The following is a 19,972-nucleotide window of genomic DNA, read 5'->3' as shown; positions in this document are numbered from 1 at the left end:
AAGCAGCCACAGAAAGGGGGGACAAAGCAGCCACAGAAAAGTGGGACAAAGCAGCCACAGAAAGGGGGGACAAAGCAGCCACAGAAAGTGGGGACAAAGCAGCACACAAACAGACAAAGCAGCCACAGAAAGGGGGACAAAGCAGCCACAGAAAGGGGGGACAAAGCAGCCACAGAGAGGGGGGACAAAGCAGCCACAGAAAGGGGGGACAAAGCAGCCACAGAAAGGGGGGACAAAGCAGCCACAGAGAGGGGGGACAAAGCAGCCACAGAAAGGGGGGACAAAGCAGCCACAGAGAGGGGGGACAAAGCAGCCACAGAAAGGGGGGACAAAGCAGCCACAGAAAGGGGGGACAAAGCAGCCACAGAGAGGGGGGACAAAGCAGCCACAGAAAGGGGGGACAAAGCAGCCACAGAGAGGGGGGACAAAGCAGCCACAGAAAGGGGGGACAAAGCAGCCACAGAAAGGGGGGACAAAGCAGCCACAGAGAGGGGGGACAAAGCAGCCACAGAAAGGGGGGACAAAGCAGCCACAGAAAAGTGGGGCATAGCAGCCAAACAAACTGGAGGGACATAGCAGCCACACTTGTTAATAAGGGCACATGGGAGCCATAATTTCTAACAAGTAGGACAAAAGGGGCCATGCCTGTTAAGGGGGACATAGCGGGAAACGCTAAATAAAGAGGGCACAGGTGCCATACTATAGAGGGGAAGTGGGTTAAATTTTAATATAGGGTAAATTTTATATATATATATATATATATATATATATATATATATATATATATATATATATATATATATATATATATATATATATATATATATATATATATATACACACGCGCGCGTCAGGGGTTCCCCGAGATTTGAAAATTTCCGAAGGGTTCCTCGGGTCATAAAAGGTTGAGAAAGGCTGATCCAAACTTTTTGAGCTCTGGTATCATTTAACTCTCCTGGGCAAGGAGGTCACTAGACCGTCACAGGTTGGCACTGGAATCTCTTCCGCTTCTCCATGATGAAGCTGGTGGATGTTAGAGACCTTGTGCTCCTCCCCCTTCCGTATAAGGATGCCCCACAGATGCTCAATAGGGTTTAGGGCTGGAGACATGCTTGGCCAGTCCAGCACCTTTACCCTCAGTTTCTTTAGCAAGGCATTGGCAATCTTGGAGGTGTGTTTGAGGTCATTGTCAATGCCTGTGTACGATCTGTCATTTGTGTGTCTTACTGCTTACTACCTGTATTGTCTGTCACCATATTATCATTTTCTGTAACCTTATTTATTGTAAAGCGCTGTCTAATATGTTGGTGCTATATCCTATATAATAATCCCCCTGCGTCCTCCTTTGTCCCTGTGTCCGTGCGTTTGCGCTACTGCGCATGTGTATCACGGACAGCCGTTGGGACAGGGGGAGCAGGGGGCCAGGCGGACGTGTGCGCACACAAGGCAGACGTACGCATGTGCGCTGGCTATGCGACGGTGGTGGCAGTCACAGGGGCGGGAGGGGAGGGGGATTGGGACACAGACCTAGAGCCTGTTATATTAATGAACTTAGGTCTACTAGTAAATCCAATAAATAAGCAGACTTCGCGGGCTTTCTTGTGTATCATCTTTAGAAGAGGCTTCCTTCTGGGATGACAGCCATACAGACCAATGTGACGCAGCGTATGAACACCAGGGAGGTTCAAGGACCACTTCAGCGGAAAAAGAAAATCAGTTAAAATCTGACAGAACTGACAGGTTTTGGACTAGTTCACCTCCTCATGGGGGATTCTCAGGGGGTTCTTTGTTTTTAAAAGCATTTCCTGAAAGGCAGTCTAACTGCCAAAAAAGTAAGATACCAGCCAAGCTCCCTACTCACTTGCACTGCTGCTCAGGGAATGCTTTTGAAAACAAATAAAACCCTGAGAATGCCCCTGAGGAGATGGATTAGTCCAATCGGTTCTGTCCGGATTTTAACTTACTTTTTTCACTGGAGTGGTTCTTTCAGGATGAAACAGAAAGCGATTCAACCATAGTTGCCTTTTGTGAGAGAAATCCAGAAATGAGGCAGTTTATTCTGTACGGAAGCATTTGCCTTGAATCCAGTTCTAGCCAGAGAAGACTTCGGCTCCGCCCCTCTGACGTCCGTTTCACTTAAGGCCTTTGCTGAAAGATTTCAATCAACGTTCTCATGGGGATGCCAGACAAAACTAAACGGAACAGCGCCTGTGGGAGTGGAGGGTATGCTGGCACGCCGCCACCCTGCAGAAAACAAGCTGAGTTCAAGGACAAGTTACAGAATGCGGCCATTAGAGGAGGAATGTTATCTGCGTTCCCTGGAAGGACAAGGATGTTGGTAGCATAAAAATATTTCCATTTTATGCTCCCTGATCATTCTAATGCATGATTATTATTCTCTGAAGGGATATGATCTCCTGGCTAGTCTGATCACTGTGTTCAAAGTGTGGGCACCTCTGCTGTACACCAATCCCACATCCCCAGTGCTGCCTATTTGTCCAATCTGTAATCTGTAGTCAGGTCTAATCATTGATCTCTGCCTATCCCTTCCTGATCTTGTTTGTGCACTGAAAGCAGTAAGGACATCACAGGAACAGGAAGGACAGCACAGAGCAATGATCAGACCTGATCTACAAGTCATGTGAGTAAAGCTGTCACACAGGGATGCAGATATATCACAGCTGGTGTACAGTGTATACAGTATACAGTATAGACAGGAACAGGAAGGACAGCAAAGAGCAATGATCTGATCTGATCTACAAGTCATGTGAGTAAAGCTGTCACACAGGGATGCAGAGATATCAGAGCTGGTGTACAGTGTATACAGTATACAGTATAGACAGGAACGGGAAGGACAGCACAGAGCAATGATCAGACCTGATCTACAAGTCATGTGAGTAAAGCTGTCACACAGGGATGCAGATATATCATAGCTGGTGTACCGGGTGCACAATATACATTATAGAAGGTAGCAGGAAGGACAGCACAGAGATGATCAGATCTGAACTACAAGTCATGTGAGTAAAGCAGCCACACGGGTATGCAGAGATATCAGAACTGGTATAGACAGGATAGACAGGAACAAGATGGACAGGAACAAGAAGGACAGTACAGAGCAATGATCAGATCTGATCTACAAGTCATGCAAGTAAAGCTGTCTGTCACACAGGGATGCAGATATATCAGCGCTAGTGTACCGTGTGCACAATATACAGTATAGACAGGTAGAGGAAGGACAGCACAGAGCAATGATCAGACCTGATCTACAAGTCATGTGAGTAAAGCTGTCACACAGGGATGTGAGATATCAGAGCTGGTGTACAATGTATGCAGTATACAGTATAGACAGGAACAGAGAGGACAGCGCAGAGCAATGATCAGACCTGATCTACAAGTCATGTGAGTAAAATGTCACACAGGGATGCAGAGATATCAGAGCTGGGGTACAATGTACACATTTATACAGTATAGACAGGAACAAGAAGGACAGCACAGAACAGTGATCAGACCTGATCTACAAGTTATGCAAGTAAAGCTGTCACACAGGGATGCAGAGATATCAGAGCTGGTGTACAGAGTGCACAGTATACCGTATGGACAGGAACAAGAAGGACAGCACAGAGCAATGATCAGACCTGATCTACTGATACGGTGGGAAATGTAAGCGTATATGCTTTACTTGTATTCTAACTTAACACTTATAAACAGAAAATAAAATATTAAACATCAATCTATGATCTATAAGTTGATCTGATCGGCATGCCGGCTCCTATACACATGAAATGATACACAGAGACAGGTATCGTGGATAGGAACCACTTTACTTTCGAGAGCCCTCTCTTATAAAGGGGAAAATCCACAAACAAAAGTCACGTGATTGACATAGATACAAGAAACATATAAATTCAGAGCCTTATCATCACTCATCCTGTCACAAGCCACTTAATGTCATGGAGCTTAAGACAGGTGTGAAAAGTCACCGGCCCAGCGCCCAGAAAGTGGTGACTTGCAAAGAGCTTCTTCGCACGTCAGTACTCTGCAATGAGGCATACAAGAGGTAGATGACACTGGAATCGCTTGGTGTGAGCTTCAAAGATGTTCCTACATCAAAGGAAGTCAAAGGGTACATCATGTTCTGTGTAACTTGCAACCTGTAGCTTGTCAGCTAACAGGATAAATGATTTCTGATTCTTATTCTAAACGTATTCTACTTATTCCAATAATCCATTATATCTCTTAATACAGACAATATGAAAACTGATCCTGGCTAAGCTCTTGATGCTAAGCTGTGATGTGTATTTGCCTTGCTGTTAATGCACTAAATACGTATACATATATTGTATGAATATGCCCTTATTATTGTCCTACATCTCTATATGGATATATATGTGAGCGAGCAGAAGATATTAATTAAGTAATAATAAATGAGTAATAACGGTCCTATCCTCCTTTAGGAAACACTAATTTGCTGGATTTATCCAGGTGTTCCAAATCAAAAGTTAATCTGTTTCTATGCATGCGTATAGAAACCCTAAATCAAAATAGACACGAAGACCATATCTGTTGGATTCAAAGTTAACAATGCTTTATTCGTGGGACGCAGCCCTTCTTTTTATAGGTTTTATGACATAACAATTAATGTTTATTCATTTAAAGTGAACCAGAGACGAAGCACCCTCATGTATTTTACCATATAGATTAGTGGGAACATTAGAGAAAACACCTACCATGCTCTCTGTTTCATTCTGCACTGCACAGCCCAGGGGAGGACTGGGACCTTCTGGCCTGGGGGGAAACACAAACCAGAGGCCCGTTATCATGGCAGCCCCAGCCCAGATGACGTCACACAGGCACCCCACGTCATATATGCCAGTAGTCACGTGGAGCGCTAATGCGGAAATACAGGCAACGAGTGCACATAATACATTTTGAGGGACAACAGCCGGGGTTTACGTCATGTCTATCATTCGTGGTTATCGCATGCCGTGATTATCGCACCTGACAACCACATTGGCCTGAGATTTCCCAACATCTCAGATTGATACATTCAACCAATTTCCACCCAAAATTTTTATCTGCTTCGATAATATCAAAACGGATGGTTGATCAGCTATCAAGTCAACAGATGTATGGCCACTTTAATTCCCCAAAGCTCATTCCTCCTCCCCCCCCCCACTTATGTCCCCCGCTTCGCCACCATCTCTACTAATCCCTCAAATATGCCCCTCTTCCACCTCGGATATCTCCTCCCCCATTACCAGACACATCCTTACTGACCTTCCTGCTGGCACCATGATCCCTGCCTCGTTAATGCTAATTTCCAAAGTTTCAGTATCCCTCCTTCCATCACTGTTTTCGCTCCCCCCCCAAAATCCATGCCTTGCTTACCTGCTTTTTATTGGTGGTCAGTGGCAGTGAATCACTGCCTGCCCACGACCCACTTCACTATAGTATGAAACCCTATAGGCCATATCTATACTCAGTACTGACAGGTGGAAAAGCCATTATGAGTCGATCATAGTGAAAGAATCTGTCCATAACAATTGATGTATGTATGGCCAGCTTTAGATTATGGTTTCTAATAACAAGATTGGAGAGAGAAGGCAAAGCAGGTGGTTTTGATGCACAGCGCTCAGCACCGGTTACCCAAACCAGGAGCCCCATAGCAGCAATAATATGCTGCGCGGGGTTCGTAAGGGAAATTCGGGGCTCTGGTGATAGCCGTACCCCAAATTACACCTCCCTCAGAGTTGCAATGACTCGAAGGAGGAATAGTATTTAACACCGCCAGGGAGTTTAGTGACAGCAGGAAGAGCCGTCATTCGGTGCTCCTGGCGCCCAACTTACCCGCAGCATAAAAATACTAGGGGCTCAGACACACTATAAGCGCTTTTATGAGCACTTTTTAGCCATCAGAACTTTCTGAGAGCTTTTTAAAAAGGGCTTCCATTGACTTACATTAAAATCATGGTAAAATCATGATCGCGGTAAAATCGCTCAGAAAAGCGCTTATAGCGTGTCTGAGACCTAATGCAGAGAAGGGGAGAAACGGTGAGGAGAGAGAAGCTGAAAGAGAAGAAAGAAGATGGTTAAGTGACAAGACAATATGTTCTGTACAGCACTGCGGAAAATGGTGGCGCTATATAAATACTAAATAATATCAATAATTTGCCTCACCAGGATTGCACTTTTATTTAGCTTTCCTGTATAAGAAGAAGACACAAATACCCAGCACTAGGGGAAGAGGGAAACAAAGGTGACTGAGGGAGAGCTGGTGCACACCAAGAGTGCTTCTGAGCGATTTTCAAAATGACAGTGATTTGAAAAGCGCTTGGCTAATATTACCCTATTGTTACAACAATTGTCTGTACAGCGCTCACTTCCCACAGTCATATATCCACATATAAACCCCACGAGATGTCTGCAAGTTTCTCCACTCTCTAGCAGAAATGGGTACTCTCACCGATGTGTAGAGGCTGATTTGTCACAGATCAGCTAAACACGTATTTCAGGCGACCTCCTGGTCTGTTCTCCTCACTCTGGCACCTCACCCCGATTCCACTTGTTCCTCAAAGAGAAGGGTTCATAACATAGCGTAAAACTGTAGCTTCTAAGTGCTCCCAACATGCAACAGTGAGTGCACCTTTGCACCATGTGTGTTCACCACTCCATGCGCCCGTGCTACGACCGTCACCATATACTATGGGAGAAATTCCTGCTCACCGGATCTTTATGCTGCCCCGTCACAGACCAGCTATCATTCACATAGATATCACACCTTCGATTGTTCCCTTCACAAATCTCCTCTATTCTTTTGCCTTAGGTGTACCTCAGAAGGAAGACAAAAAACCAATGCACATAGCGTGATTCTGTTACAGTTCACAGTTTCTCTAAATTCTGCGTGATGTAGAAGTGGATACACCCGTTAAACAGTGAGCATGCTCCACAATTAATGCCCGTGCTTATAACTTCCACCGGACAAACAAGTACCCCTAAACGCTCACCAGATATGTTGCTGACCTCACATGGACCAGCAATCAGCGCTTTTGGTGTCAGTATAGGGGTTTCAGCCAGCCGTAATATGCGATGCCTGTAGGGCTAATATATGACTCTCATAGCGTAATACCGTTTTTATTTCTTTTTTTGGTTTTTTGTCTTCCTTCTGAGGTACACCTAAGGCAAAAGAATAGAGGAGATTTGTGAAGGGAACAATCGAAGGTGTGATATCTATGTGAATGATAGCTGGTCTGTGACGGGGCAGCATAAAGATCCGGTGAGCAGGAATTTCTCCCATAGTATATGGTGACGGTCGTAGCACGGGTGCATGGAGTGGTGAACACACATGGTGCAAAGGTGCACTCACTGTTGCATGTTGGGAGCACTTAGAAGCTACAGTTTTACGCTATGTTATGAACCCTTCTCTTTGAGGAACAAGTGGAATCGGGGTGAGGTGCCAGAATGAGGAGAACAGACCAGGAGGTCGCCTGAGTACCCATTTCTGCTAGAGAGTGGAGAAACTTGCAGACATCTTGTGGGGTTTATATGTGGAATATATGACTGTGGAAAGTGAGCGCTGTACAGACAATTGTTGTAACACTAAAGCAGGGGAAGTGCTATCCCCATTGTATAGCGATCTACCCAGCAGTTTGTTGATATTTAGATCCAAGGAAACGGACATTGTGACTTTTGAGGAGCACTCATACCACCTTTCTTATATAATATTACCCTATGACGGTGTTCTCACAGCAGCATTGTGATTTTTGAAAAAATCACAAACACACTGCATGTAGCATTTTTTGGAGCGATTCATTCAAAAATCGCTTCACAAAATCGCACTTGCAAATTGCTAGCAATTGCTATTGTGATTTTGGCGTGCACTAGCCCAGAGAGAGGAAGAGTGGAGAGAGACTGAGAATATCATGAGATGGAGCAGAGAGATTATCTGTATTGCAGTCTCACATCACACAGAGAGGCTACTTGCCTATAATATGACTCCTATCCCTGCCAGTCTCTTACACAAGTCAGAAAGCAGCCCTCCAGTCTAGGGACTGTCAAAAACTTTTCAACTTGTTTAAAGCCTTGTCCAAACATGCAGTCATTAGAACAATGTGGAGAAACAAGACAGATGTTTGCCCACGGACCCTCCAGGCAAGCTCTGCATCATGCTGTGTATATTTACCAGCTTGCCTGCCCTCTAATTGCACTTTTATCAGCTAGCCAAGTGTTTCACATTGCCTTACAACAACAAACCTGAATACACCAGACACTAGACCAGCCCTAAATCACTGAATGAAAGGCGGCCTGGGGGGAGATTTCCCCCCTGGCCAGTCCGCCCCTGGCACAGCCTGCTTGTTATCAGCTCTGATAAAATTCCCGGACTGAGCATTCAGTCTGGCTTTGCTATAATGACTCAGCTATCATGATTCCTGAGCAGAGCCAGCAGGGGGCAGGCTTGGACTTGAAAAGACATGAGAGAACACAGACTGAGCTATAAATATTCCTGAGCAAAGCCAGACTGAATGCTCAGTCAGGGATTTTATCAGGGCTGATTAGAAGCAGGCTGTGCAGTGCAGAACGAAACAGAGAGCAGGGTAGGTGTTTTCTCTAATGTTCCCACTGATATATATGGTAAAAAACATGAGGGTGCTTCGTCTCTGGTACCCTTTTAAGCAATACAAGTTGCCTGACTATCCTTCTGATCTCTGTGTTTGCAGTAGTGGCTGAATCACACACCTAAAACAAGCATGCAGCTAATCCAGTCTGACTTTAGTCAGAGCACCTGATCTGCATGCTTGTTGAGGGGCTGTGGCTAAAAGTATTATAGACACAGGATCAGCAGGAGAGTCCGGCAACTGGTATTATTTTAAAAGGAAAGATCCATATCCTTCTCAGTTTAAGTTCCATTTAAAAGGTGTACATACCAATAAAATGTTGAGAAACACTTGTCTATAAGGTAAAGAATGTTATTCAATACCTAGCAATAATATCTCTGTGACACTACAAGGCATGCGTGAGTAAAGCTGTCACACAGGGATGCAGAGATATCAGAGCTGGTGTACAGTGTATACATTATAGGCAGGAACAAGAAGGACAGCACAGAGCAATGATCAGACCTGATCTACAAGTCATGTGAGTAAAGCTGTCACACAGGGATGCAGAGATATCTCAGCTGGTGTACGGTGTACAGCAAGGGTGCCCACACTTTTTTCGGTCCATGAGCTACTTTGATAACTACCAAGTTGATGTGATCTACCGCCTACCATGCCCCTCCCCCCCCCCCCGACAAAAAAATAAATAAATAAATATATATATATATATATATATATATATATATATATATATATGTATACACACACACACACACACAAAGTGTGGAAAATGAACTGGTATTAACTGGTAAGTAACGATTACTACAGTTCTCCTGTGGCAATTTGTGCATTCAGTTTAATCAATAGATCAATAGTCTTGTGTATTGCACATATTAACACTTATCCTACCTAATAAAAGCTAAGTGTCGCTGCGTCCAGCAGTTTTGTCCCTGTGTCCCAGGATTTTTGTTACTGCGCATGTGCGCAGTAACGGACAGCTGGGACCAGGGAGCTGGATGGGCGAGTGAGGTGGGTGGGTGTGGGCGAGCGAGGTGGGCGGCGGTTGCGGGCACACGCATGCACACTGGCGGCGGCAGCCGTAGACCTAGAGCTCGTTTTTAAACGGGCTGGGTCTACTAGTCAGAAAATAATTCTTGTCATGAAGGTGTTGGCACAGTGAGAGAAGTAGATTTATTCACCTGGTTTGGAGTGTGACAGCGGGAGCCGCTTTATCCCCACTGCCCCAGCCAGCAGCAGGACAGGAAACACTACATGCGGGTGCTGTGATGCTGCAATTCATGTCAGTATGTCGGGCAGGCAAACCAAGGAGCTGCTTGATCCCACAGACCCAGCCTTGCAGTACAGCGCTGGTGAAACATCCCCTCCTTCAGACTGGATGTGACATCACAGGTTTTTCAGCTATACTGATTGGCTGTTGCCCACAGGAAGGGGCGGCCACGGACACATCCGCTGACCTCATTGGCCAGCACTGTATGCCTCTCTCCTTCATCCACGCGGTAGGTAGGATTTTGTGACAGCTGCGGCAGCTAAATTTGACAAGACACAGCCAAGCGGCCGCAATCTACTAAATAGGCGGTCGCGATCTACCGGTAGATTGACCTATTGGGCACCCCTGGTGTACAGGGTATATGGGCAGTGGGTAATGGGGAATTAATATGTACAACTACTAGACGCAAGCCCGTTTAAAAATGGGCTGTAGGTCTGTTTTTTTTAACTGTGTGCATGCGTGCGCACCTACCACACCTGCTCGCAAACACGCCTGCACACGCACACCCGGCTCACTGGCCCAGTCCTCCAGTCCCAACTGCTGTCCGGGTCCGTGCTGCGCACATGCGCAATAGCAAAAAGGACAGACCCAAGGACACAGAGACAGCAGTACGCAGGGACACAGGGGTTTTATTATAGAGGATAGTCAGGGAGCTTCTTTTATCTGTTCAAGAGAGTATAATAATAAATCATGTATTATCATTATTGATCTGGAGGAAAAGAAGGGCTTTAATCCTTTTTTTTTTATTTATTTTTTTTTTAAGAACACTGCTATGTAAGAAAGTTTTTTAAAATTACTTTTTTTCCCCTTATAAAAGTTGATATATAATGTGGAGATATTCCGGGTCACCTGTCGGCACTAATAATTGTATTTATCGTTTGACAGAACGCTCCAGGGAGGCTCTGGAAGAACTGGTCGGACCAAACAAGATCAAACAAATTACCTGGACAGTATACTAGCACCAACTTCTTCCTGTGCTGAAGTTATCATCAAGAGGACCTGTCTGCAAACATGGACAGGGGACTGATAGTGACATGATAAGGGACTGTTAGTCACATAATAAGGGGCTGTTAGTGACATGATAGGGGGCTGTTAGTGACATGATAAGGGACTGTTAGTGACATGATAGGGGGCTGTTAGTGACATGATAAGGGACTGTTAGTGACATGATAGGGGGCTGTTAGTGACATGATAAGGGACTGTTAGTCACATAATAAGGGGCTGTTAGTGACATGATAGGGGGCTGTTAGTGACATGATAAGGGACTGTTAGTGACATGATAGGGGGCTGTTAGTGACATGATAGGGTTGCAGCCATATGCACAGCAGAAAAGTACTTCTTTGTTTGTTATTTTGGGCTTGATTCACAAAGCGGTGCTTAGTTAGCACGCCTAAAGACTTTGGGCGTGATAAGTAGGGTGCTAAGTAGGTTAGCACCGTTTTGACAATCAGATTGCGCGCAAAGTCCCGCGCACAAAACTTTGCACGCGCTTGAAACGTCGCACCGCGATGCGACGAAAACGGCGCACCAGATGCGCCTATAAGGTCGTCACACGACGTCACACTATGCGCCGTTAAGGTCGCACCCCATGCGACCTTATAGGTGCATCAGGTGCGGCGTTTTCGTTTCGCAAAGTTTTGCGCACGGGACTTTGCGCGTGAGTTCTTTTTAACATGCCTAAACTAAGTTTAGGCATGAAGAGGGGCTTTTCACAAGCGTGCTAACAGTTAGCACTGCTTTGTGAATCAAGCCCTCTGTGTTTTACTGGTCTATGACAGTTCTTATAATAGTATAATAAAAGTTAAGTTTTAAGCGCATTGTATATCTGTGACTTGGTGCTAATGATTTCACCACCTCAATAAAGTGAACCAGAGATGAAGCACCCTCATGTATTTCACCATATATATCAGTGGGAACATTAGAGAAAACAGCTGTAAACAGCTATTTCCCACAATGCAATGAGGTTTACAGACAGGAAACTGTCAGGACCATGGTCCTGACATCACACTGTGGGAGGGGTTTCACCACAATATCAGCCATACAGATCCCCCTTGATGATCGGTTTGAGAAAAGGAAAAGATTCCTTAATGGGAAAGGGGGTATCAGCTACTGATTAAGATGAAGTTCAATTCTTGGTGACGGTTTCTCTTTAAGAGACATTCTAAGAGTGAAACAGTTCTGAGTTTTAGTGGTACATCCTACCAGGTCAAATACGGCTATATCTGCTCACATGTGGAGACATCCAGGCTCATCAGCCATGCTAGACGGTAAACAATCTGGAAAAGGAATTGCCATATATGGCTGGGGCCCTTCACACGTGTGCAGTGAGGCCTCTGCACATCACATCATCACATGCTCCTATGAGCCAATAGACAGCTTAGAATGTAATGTGTAGCTGGCCCACACCCACAGGGTGACGATGAGAGTTAACCCTTAGTAAGCTGGTATATAACAGCCAATCATAGTTTCCGGGGTTCTTCTTCAACTTCCCTCTATCTTCACTTCCCTTTCTACTTATGCCGTAATTTCTCTTAGGGTAACGTAGCTGGAGATTATTCTTTAGGCTTCTTTCACAGTGGGACGTTAAAGTCGCACGTTATAAAAAATTATAGCGCAGACTAACGCACAGCAATACAAAGTCTGTGCGACATTCACAGTGCACACGTTGTGTTGTGTGTAACATGTAGCAATATTTAGAGAGTGCTGCATGCGGTGTGTTTAGCAATTGCTGCGTTATGTGTGTTGCACATGCTCAGTAATGTTTTTATTTTTTTTTAAATGTAACGCATGCGCCGTTTTCGTTCCATGAGTATGCAATGAAAACGGCGCACCAAGAGACACATAACGCTATGCAAAATATCGTCCAATTTTATAACCTACATGCGCTGCGTTAGGGGCACGTTGTGCGACTTTAACGTCGCATCAAACGCAACGTCCCACTGTGAAAGAGGCCTAAAGGACATACGAGGTGAGAATAAACTGATGATAAAAACAATTGTATCTATCCTACAGTTTTATATTTTAATCTAGTTTTTAAGTTTTTACTGTTTCATCATTTCTTTTCAATGACACCTTTTTTGAAGTACCGTATATTCCGGCCAATAAGACGACCCCCCAACTTTTCCAGTTAAAATATAGAGTTTGGGATATACTTGCCATATAAGACTACCCCTCTTCCAACGCACACCAAATAAAAAAAATAAAAATAACATCCATATACTGGTGCTATGTATGAACAGATTCTGGTGCTGCACTGTATGTGGTACCCAGTATGTAACTGTATGCAGGCGATTGGTTGGATTGGTCAATTCTCCCTCTCCCTATAAGTGGATTGGTCAGCTCTACCTGTTTTCCTGTCTAGGGTCTCTATCAGAGAGGAATGGAAGAATATTTCACGCTGTGCCCATAAAACATGCCTCGTTCACCCTTTTGGCCCACCCTATTTACCTCCTTCTCTGCCTCTCAGATCTCGCACATGTGCGCCTGCGCCGCTTCACTACAGTCCTCAGCAGTGAGATCTGAGAGGCGGTAACAGGATAGGGCATCAACCGGCATCAATGACACCTGGCGTATAAGATGACCCCTGACATTTCAGAAGATTTTCAAGGGTTAAAAAGTAGTCTTATACGCCAGAATATATAGTATGCCAGAGCTCAAATCTATTAATTATTGACTTTTCTGCTCTCAGAAGCCATTTACTGACAGGAAAGTGTTTTATGGCTGTAATTACTAATCAGTGAGGGTTATGCTTTAGTCTGACCCGGTCCCGACCCGGAAAGAAACTCACTTGCATATCTGATGCTTAAAGAGAACCAGAGATGAAGCACCCTCTTGTATTTTACCTTATAAATCAGTGGGAACATGACAGTAAACACCTAATCTGCTCTTTGTTTCATTGTTCTCTGTTTAATCTGCCTGTTATCACCTCTGATAAGAATCCCCAACTCAGCACTCAGTCTGGCTTTGCTAAGGAAAGATTATAGCTGAGTCTGTCTTCTCTGGTGTCTTTTCAAGCCCAAGCATGCCCCCTTGTGGCTCTGCTATAATGACTCAGCTATAATTATTCCCTGCAAAGCTAGACTAAATGCTAAGTCCGGGATTCTTATCACAGCTGATAACAGACACTATTAGCAGTGAGGATGAAACAGAGAGCATGGTAAGTGTTTTCTCTAATGTTCTTACTGATATATATGGTAAAATACACAAGGGTGCTTCGTCTCTGGTTCCCTTTAACTCTTTCAGGCAAAGAAAGAAAACAAGGAACAGAGCCTAATTATGTGTGTGCTAGGCACTGTATATTCCCATGTCTATTTCATCATGTCACGGGTCACCTCGGTTGTCCTTTAAGAGAAACCTGAGCCAGTTAATAGGGCTGACTGAAGATTGCAATAAAACGCCATGAAATTATCTACATATTCTTGCTTTGCTGAGATAACGAAGGTTCCTGATGATTTATGCTTCATGCACATGTGTATCACTGATACAATAAAAGTCTTAAAGGGGAACTATGCCAAATATTGCTGATTTTAGTTAATAAAATAAATAATGTGCACAATAGGTCCAAGTTGGGGCTATGAACTGCCTGTGTCTCTCTGGCTGCTATGTTATTGAACTGAATAGCCATCGCTAATTGAATGTTAAATCAATGCAAATGAACTGCCCCGTCCAGTATAGAAGGAGGGGCGTGCCAATGTTGCGTCACACGTCTGAAGAAGCCACATTGGCGAAACACGTCACGTTTGCAGCGTCACCACGCTGACCTCCCGTGCCTCCGCCCTCTTCCCAATCAGCCCTGCGTCCTGGTGTCACGCACCACGCAAGGTTTGAATTGCGGGCCTGACTGGCCAGGCTTGGTCGTGACACAAACTGACCGCATCACAGCAGCGCTGTCCCTAAAGGGCTATGTGAGTACCGGCATAGCTGGAATACCAGGTTACATGCAGAGGTAGATGGGATGTGTACGTAATCGGGGATGAGCTCCGGATAAAATTTGGATGAAATCTGAATGAGTTTCGTTTGTGTGCTCGGGTTAAACTTACCCAGCAGCTTGCTTCTTTAACCCGTCCCATGGCGCGTCCCATGCTGCGTTCCAAGCCGCGGTCATGTGACTACAAACACTTCCTCAAGGTAGTAGTCACTTGAAGCGGCTTGGAACGCAGCGTGGGACGCGCCGTGGGACGGGTTAAAGAAGAAGGATGCTGGGTAAGTTAAATTCCCCCCCCCCCCTCCCCCACACCGCGCACACACGCTCAGGTGCAGTAATTAGGGGATGAAATCCAAATTAAACTCATTCGGATTTCATTTGAATTTTATTCGGAGCTCATCCCTGTACGTAATGAGTGTGTATGATACACTACCAGCGGCGTGCATACTGTAGTACATGGGGAGATTGAAGATAGAATGGAGCGACCAATGTGTACACAAAGGGGGTGGAGGTGAGGATTCACCGTTAGGAAAAAACATAGAGACAACAGGAGCCCAATAGCGCAATATGTCACTGTTCCTGGTATAAGTGGAGATGATGTATACTCACAAACGTTGGTTGCAAAGAGGGGCAACCAACCACAAGGAGCAGATGGAGAACACAACCAGTCTCCACCTGGGCAATCCAGTAGTAGTGGCCGGATTGGAGGTGGTCGTGCTCTTGAAAAATGTATAAAGGTTCTGCAGATGGTAGAAGCCACTACAGGCCGATACACAACCCCCCCCCCCCCCTCTGAAATCTATTGGAAATCTGTCCCTAGTGTGTGGCACACATCAGATAGATTCTTGTCAGATTTGACTTGACAGGTATCTCACAGAAATCTATCTGATGGTCGGATCTGCTGCAAATCTATAAGTGTATGGCCACCTTTAGTTTTACCTGCCAGATAGATAAAGTTCAACATGTTGGAAATGTATCTATCTTACGATCTATCTGCCGAGCAATTAGGCATTGTTCTACTCAGCAGGAGATAACCAGCAGAAGACAATGCACCAGAGATAATGGCCATTCTCTACAGAAAATAATCTAATTATGCATTCTAACAGAAAATCTAACAGAAGAATTTAAAGCTGGGCATACATGGTTCGTTTATGCGCTGGTATCGAGCCAGGGGCCTTGATGCCGACGCATCACCACTCGTCCGCGCGGATCGATTCCAGTTCGTCGGGGATCGAGCGCGGTATCGATCTGCCGCGGTGATCGGACAGGTTGGATCTTATCAATCGAGCCATCAGCAGCTCAATTGATAAGAACTATCTAATGCTGAGCATACACGACTCGATGCCACCTTATCAATCGAGCCGCTGGTGGCTCGATTATCCGACGTGTCCGATCACCGCGGGGAATGATTCCGTGCTCGATCCCCGCAGGCGGACAATAGCGCCGATTCGAGCGGGTGATCAGAAGCGCCGGCAGGGACGAGCGGCAATCGATCTGCGCGCACACAAGGGGACTCGGCGGGGGTCGATCCAGCGGCTAATCGGCCTCCGGATCGTCCCGTGTATGCCCAGCAAAACAGTGTATGCCCAGCATAACAGAAAATTGTATGGTGTAAACCCAGCATAAAGTACTGGTAGAGACTGGTCATTATCTCTGGTGCATTGCCTTGTGGTCATCTGCTGAATAGAACAATGCCTAATTGCTAGGCAGATAGATGGTTAGATAGATATTTTACAACATGTTGGAAATTATCTATCTGGCAGGTAAATCCAATGCTGGGCATACACGAGTCGACCCGATTAGCTGCCGGATCGACTTCTGCTGCGTCCACGCGGGGGCTCCTTATCTTCCGCTCGATTCCCCGTTATTACGGGGATCGAGCGGGGTATCGATCTGGCGGGTCATCGGACCTGTCGGAAATTATCAATCGAGCCACCAGCGGCTCGATTGATAAGGGCTCATCGGCCCGTGTATGCCCAGCATAACAGAAAATTGTATGGTGTGTACCTAGCATTAGGCATAGAAGCATTTCTGTTTGCAGTTTTCAGAATGCTAGTTATTGATTTTTTTTTATCTGAACAAATGACTCCAAAGTTCTTTTATTCTTTGCTTATAATATTTGATTAGGCCAGAGATAACCTGACAACGGGTCTAAAGGGCATGTCAAACTGGTAAAACATTTTCCAGCTGTTTTTGCAAATAGATTCGCTGACACTTAAGATGGCCATACACTTATAGAATTGCAGCAGATACCACCATCAGATGCCTGTCAAGTCGAAGCTGACAGGAATCTATCGGGCAGCACGGTGGCATAGTGGTTAGCGCTCTTGCCTTGCAACACTGGTTCCTGGTTCGAATCCCAGCAAGGTCAACATCTGCAAGGAGTTTGTATGTTCTCCCCGTGTCTGCGTGGGTTTCCTCCGGGCACTCCGGTTTCCTCCCACATTCCAAAAACATACATATAAGTTAATTGGCTTCCCCCTAAATTGGCCCTAGACTATGATATATGCACTACACGATACATGCATAGACATATGACTATGGTAAGAACTAGATTGTGAGCCCCTCTGAGGGACAGTTAGTGACAAGACAATATATACTTAGAGATGGGCCGAACCTCCGATTTTAGGTTCGTGAACCCTGTTCGGTTCGCGAAAAAGTTCGCGAACCCTATTCGGTTCGCGAAAAAGTTCGCGAACCGCAATAGACTTCAATGGGGAGGCGAACTTTGAAAGTTTAAAAAAATTCTATCAACTGGAAAAATGATAGAAAACATGTTTCAAAAGCTCTAATACCTGGAGCCACACCTAATTGAGTGAAATACACATCACTGCTGGAGGACCCGCCCACCCTCCAAGCAAGGTCCTTTATACCATTTGCCTACCTACACTAATTAGTTATGAGACAGCTGCTATACACACTCTGCTAGGGAGATTTTAATTACCCTCCACCCTTCTACCTATTCCTTCCTACCAGAGGGAGGAGGGTCTCTTCTGCCAGGGAATTATACTATTTTAAAAACCAGTATACATCATACCATAGCTGGGAATCAAACCCAGATCTCACTGTGTGGTGGGCACGTCACCCTAAGCACTGTACCACTACAGAAGTAAGTGAAGCTAGCCTAAAATTTAACATTTATGCTCAATGCAATAGAACCATTAGGTTGCTTAAAGGAGAACTGTAGTGAGAGGTATATGGATGTTTCCTGTAAACAATACCAGTTGCCTGGCAGTCCAACTGATCTTTGTGACTGCAATAGTGGCTGAATGACACCCTGAAACAAGCATGCAGCTAATCCAGTCTGACTTCAGTCAGAGCACCTGATCTGCATGCTTGTTCAGGGGCTGTGGCTAAAAGTATTAGAGACACAGGATCAGCAGGCGATTCAGGCAACTGGTATTATTTTAAAAAGAAAAATCCATATCCTTCTCCGTTTAGGTTCCCTTTAAGGATTTGTAGCATAAAAGCCAACTCACATTGGCTGGGATTTGAACCTGGGTCAAAATTTACTATTTATGCTCAATACAAGAGAAAAAGTAGACAAGACAAATAACATTTATATCACACTTTTCTCCTGGCGGACTCAAAGGACCAGAGCTGCAGCCACTAGGGCATGCTCTATAGGCAGTAGCAGTGTTAGGAAGACTTGCCTAAGGTCTCCTACTGAATAGGTGCTGGCTTACTGAACAGACAGAGCTGAGATTTGAACTCTGGTCTCCTTTGTCAGAGGCAGCACCCTTATCCATTACACCATGCAGCCACTGCTTACAGATATTTAGCCAGACATGGCCTTCTCTTTTGTGTTATTTGTCTTGTCTACTTTTTCTCTTGTATTGAGCATAAATAGTAAATTTTAGGCCAGCAATTTCAGGCCAGCTTCAGTTGGTATAGTGGTTAGTGTGCTTGTCCACCATACAGTGAGACCCAGGTTCAAATCCCAGCCAATGTGAGTTGGCTTTTATGCTACAAATCCTTAAAGGGAACCTAAACGGAGAAGGATATGGATTTTTCCTTTTAAAATAATACCAGTTGCCTGAATCGCCTGCTGATCCTGTGTCTCTAATACTTTTAGCCACAGCCCCTGAACAAGCATGCAGATCAGGTGCTCTGACTGAAGTCAGACTGGATTAGCTGCATGCTTGTTTCAGGGTGTGATTCAGCCACTATTGCAGTCACAAAGATCAGCTGGACTGCCAGGCAACTGGTATTGTTTACAGGAAACATCCATATCATTCTCAGTTAAGGTTCCCTTTAAAGGAGAACTGTAGTGAAAGGTATATGGAGGCTACCATATTGATTTCCTTTTAAGCAATACCAGTTACCTGGCTATCCTGCAGATCCTCTGCCTCCAATACTTTTAGCCCTAGACCCTGAACAAGCATGCAGCAGATCTGGTGTTTGACATTTTTGTAAGATCTGACAAGATTAGCTGCATGCTTGTTTCTGGTGTGATTCACACTACAGTGGCTGGATAGTGTACTGGTTAAGGGCTCTGCCTTTGACATGGAAGACCAGGGTTTGAATCCTGGCTAGGTCAAGTACCTATTCAGTAAGGAGTTCAAGGCAAGACTCCCTAACACTGCATGGTGGCCTCTTGAGCGCATCCCTGTGGCTGCAGCTCTTGAGCGCTTTGAGTCCGACAGGAGAAAAGCACTACACAAATGTTTGGATTATTATTACTGCAGCCAAATAGATCAGCAGGGCTGCCAGGCAACTGGTATAGCTTAAAAGGAAATCAATATGGCAGCCTCCATATACCTCTCACTACAGTTCTACTTTAAGCAACCTAATGGTTCTATTGCATTGAGCATAAATGTTAAATTTTAGGCTAGCTTCACTTACTACTGTAGTGGTACAGTGCTTAGGGTGACGTGCCCACCACACAGTGAGATCTGGGTTCGATTCCCAGCTATGGTATGATGTATACTGGTTTTTAAAATAGTATAATTCCCTGGCAGAAGAGACCCTCCTCCCTCCGGTAGGAGGGAATAGGGAATGAGGAGGAGGTGGGAGGAGGCCAATTCAAATCTCCCTAGCAGAGTATGTAGCAGCTGTCCCATAACTAATTAGTGTAGGCAGACAACTGAGTCAAATGGTATAAAGGACCTAGCTTGAAGGGAAGGTGGGCGGGTTCTCTAGCACTGAAAGCAGTGTGTTTGACAATAACAT

The 19,972-nt window shown here is 45.1% G+C and overlaps 2 protein-coding genes across 4 annotated transcripts in view; one reads left to right on the top strand and one right to left on the bottom strand.

Moving 5' to 3' along the window:
* The window catches only part of AMN1 (antagonist of mitotic exit network 1 homolog), a 143,589-nt gene extending 131,834 nt beyond the window's left edge, over nucleotides 1-11,755 (top strand). For both annotated transcript variants that reach the window (XM_068278234.1, XM_068278233.1), the window contains one exon: nucleotides 10,762-11,755. In XM_068278234.1, the coding sequence (XP_068134335.1) occupies nucleotides 10,762-10,835 (74 nt within the window). In that variant the 3' untranslated portion in view covers nucleotides 10,836-11,755. The remainder of the gene's footprint in view (nucleotides 1-10,761) is intronic.
* Nucleotides 1-19,972, bottom strand: part of ETFBKMT (electron transfer flavoprotein subunit beta lysine methyltransferase) — a 108,827-nt gene that overhangs the window by 49,358 nt on the left and 39,497 nt on the right. The window contains exons 4-5 of one of the 2 annotated variants that reach the window (XR_011030593.1): nucleotides 4,728-4,785; nucleotides 4,066-4,101 (exon numbers count right to left, since the gene is read on the bottom strand). The exons of the other annotated variant lie outside the window; for it this stretch is intronic. The gene's annotated coding sequence lies outside the window, so the exon portion shown is untranslated. Of the gene's footprint in view, nucleotides 1-4,065; nucleotides 4,102-4,727; nucleotides 4,786-19,972 lie in introns of those variants that run through there. 2 annotated transcript variants of the gene reach the window in all.

The sequence above is a fragment of the Hyperolius riggenbachi genome, chromosome 3 (assembly GCF_040937935.1).
Source record: "Hyperolius riggenbachi isolate aHypRig1 chromosome 3, aHypRig1.pri, whole genome shotgun sequence".
Classification (NCBI taxonomy): domain Eukaryota; kingdom Metazoa; phylum Chordata; class Amphibia; order Anura; family Hyperoliidae; genus Hyperolius; species Hyperolius riggenbachi.
This window is presented reverse-complemented; position numbering and strand designations above follow the sequence as displayed.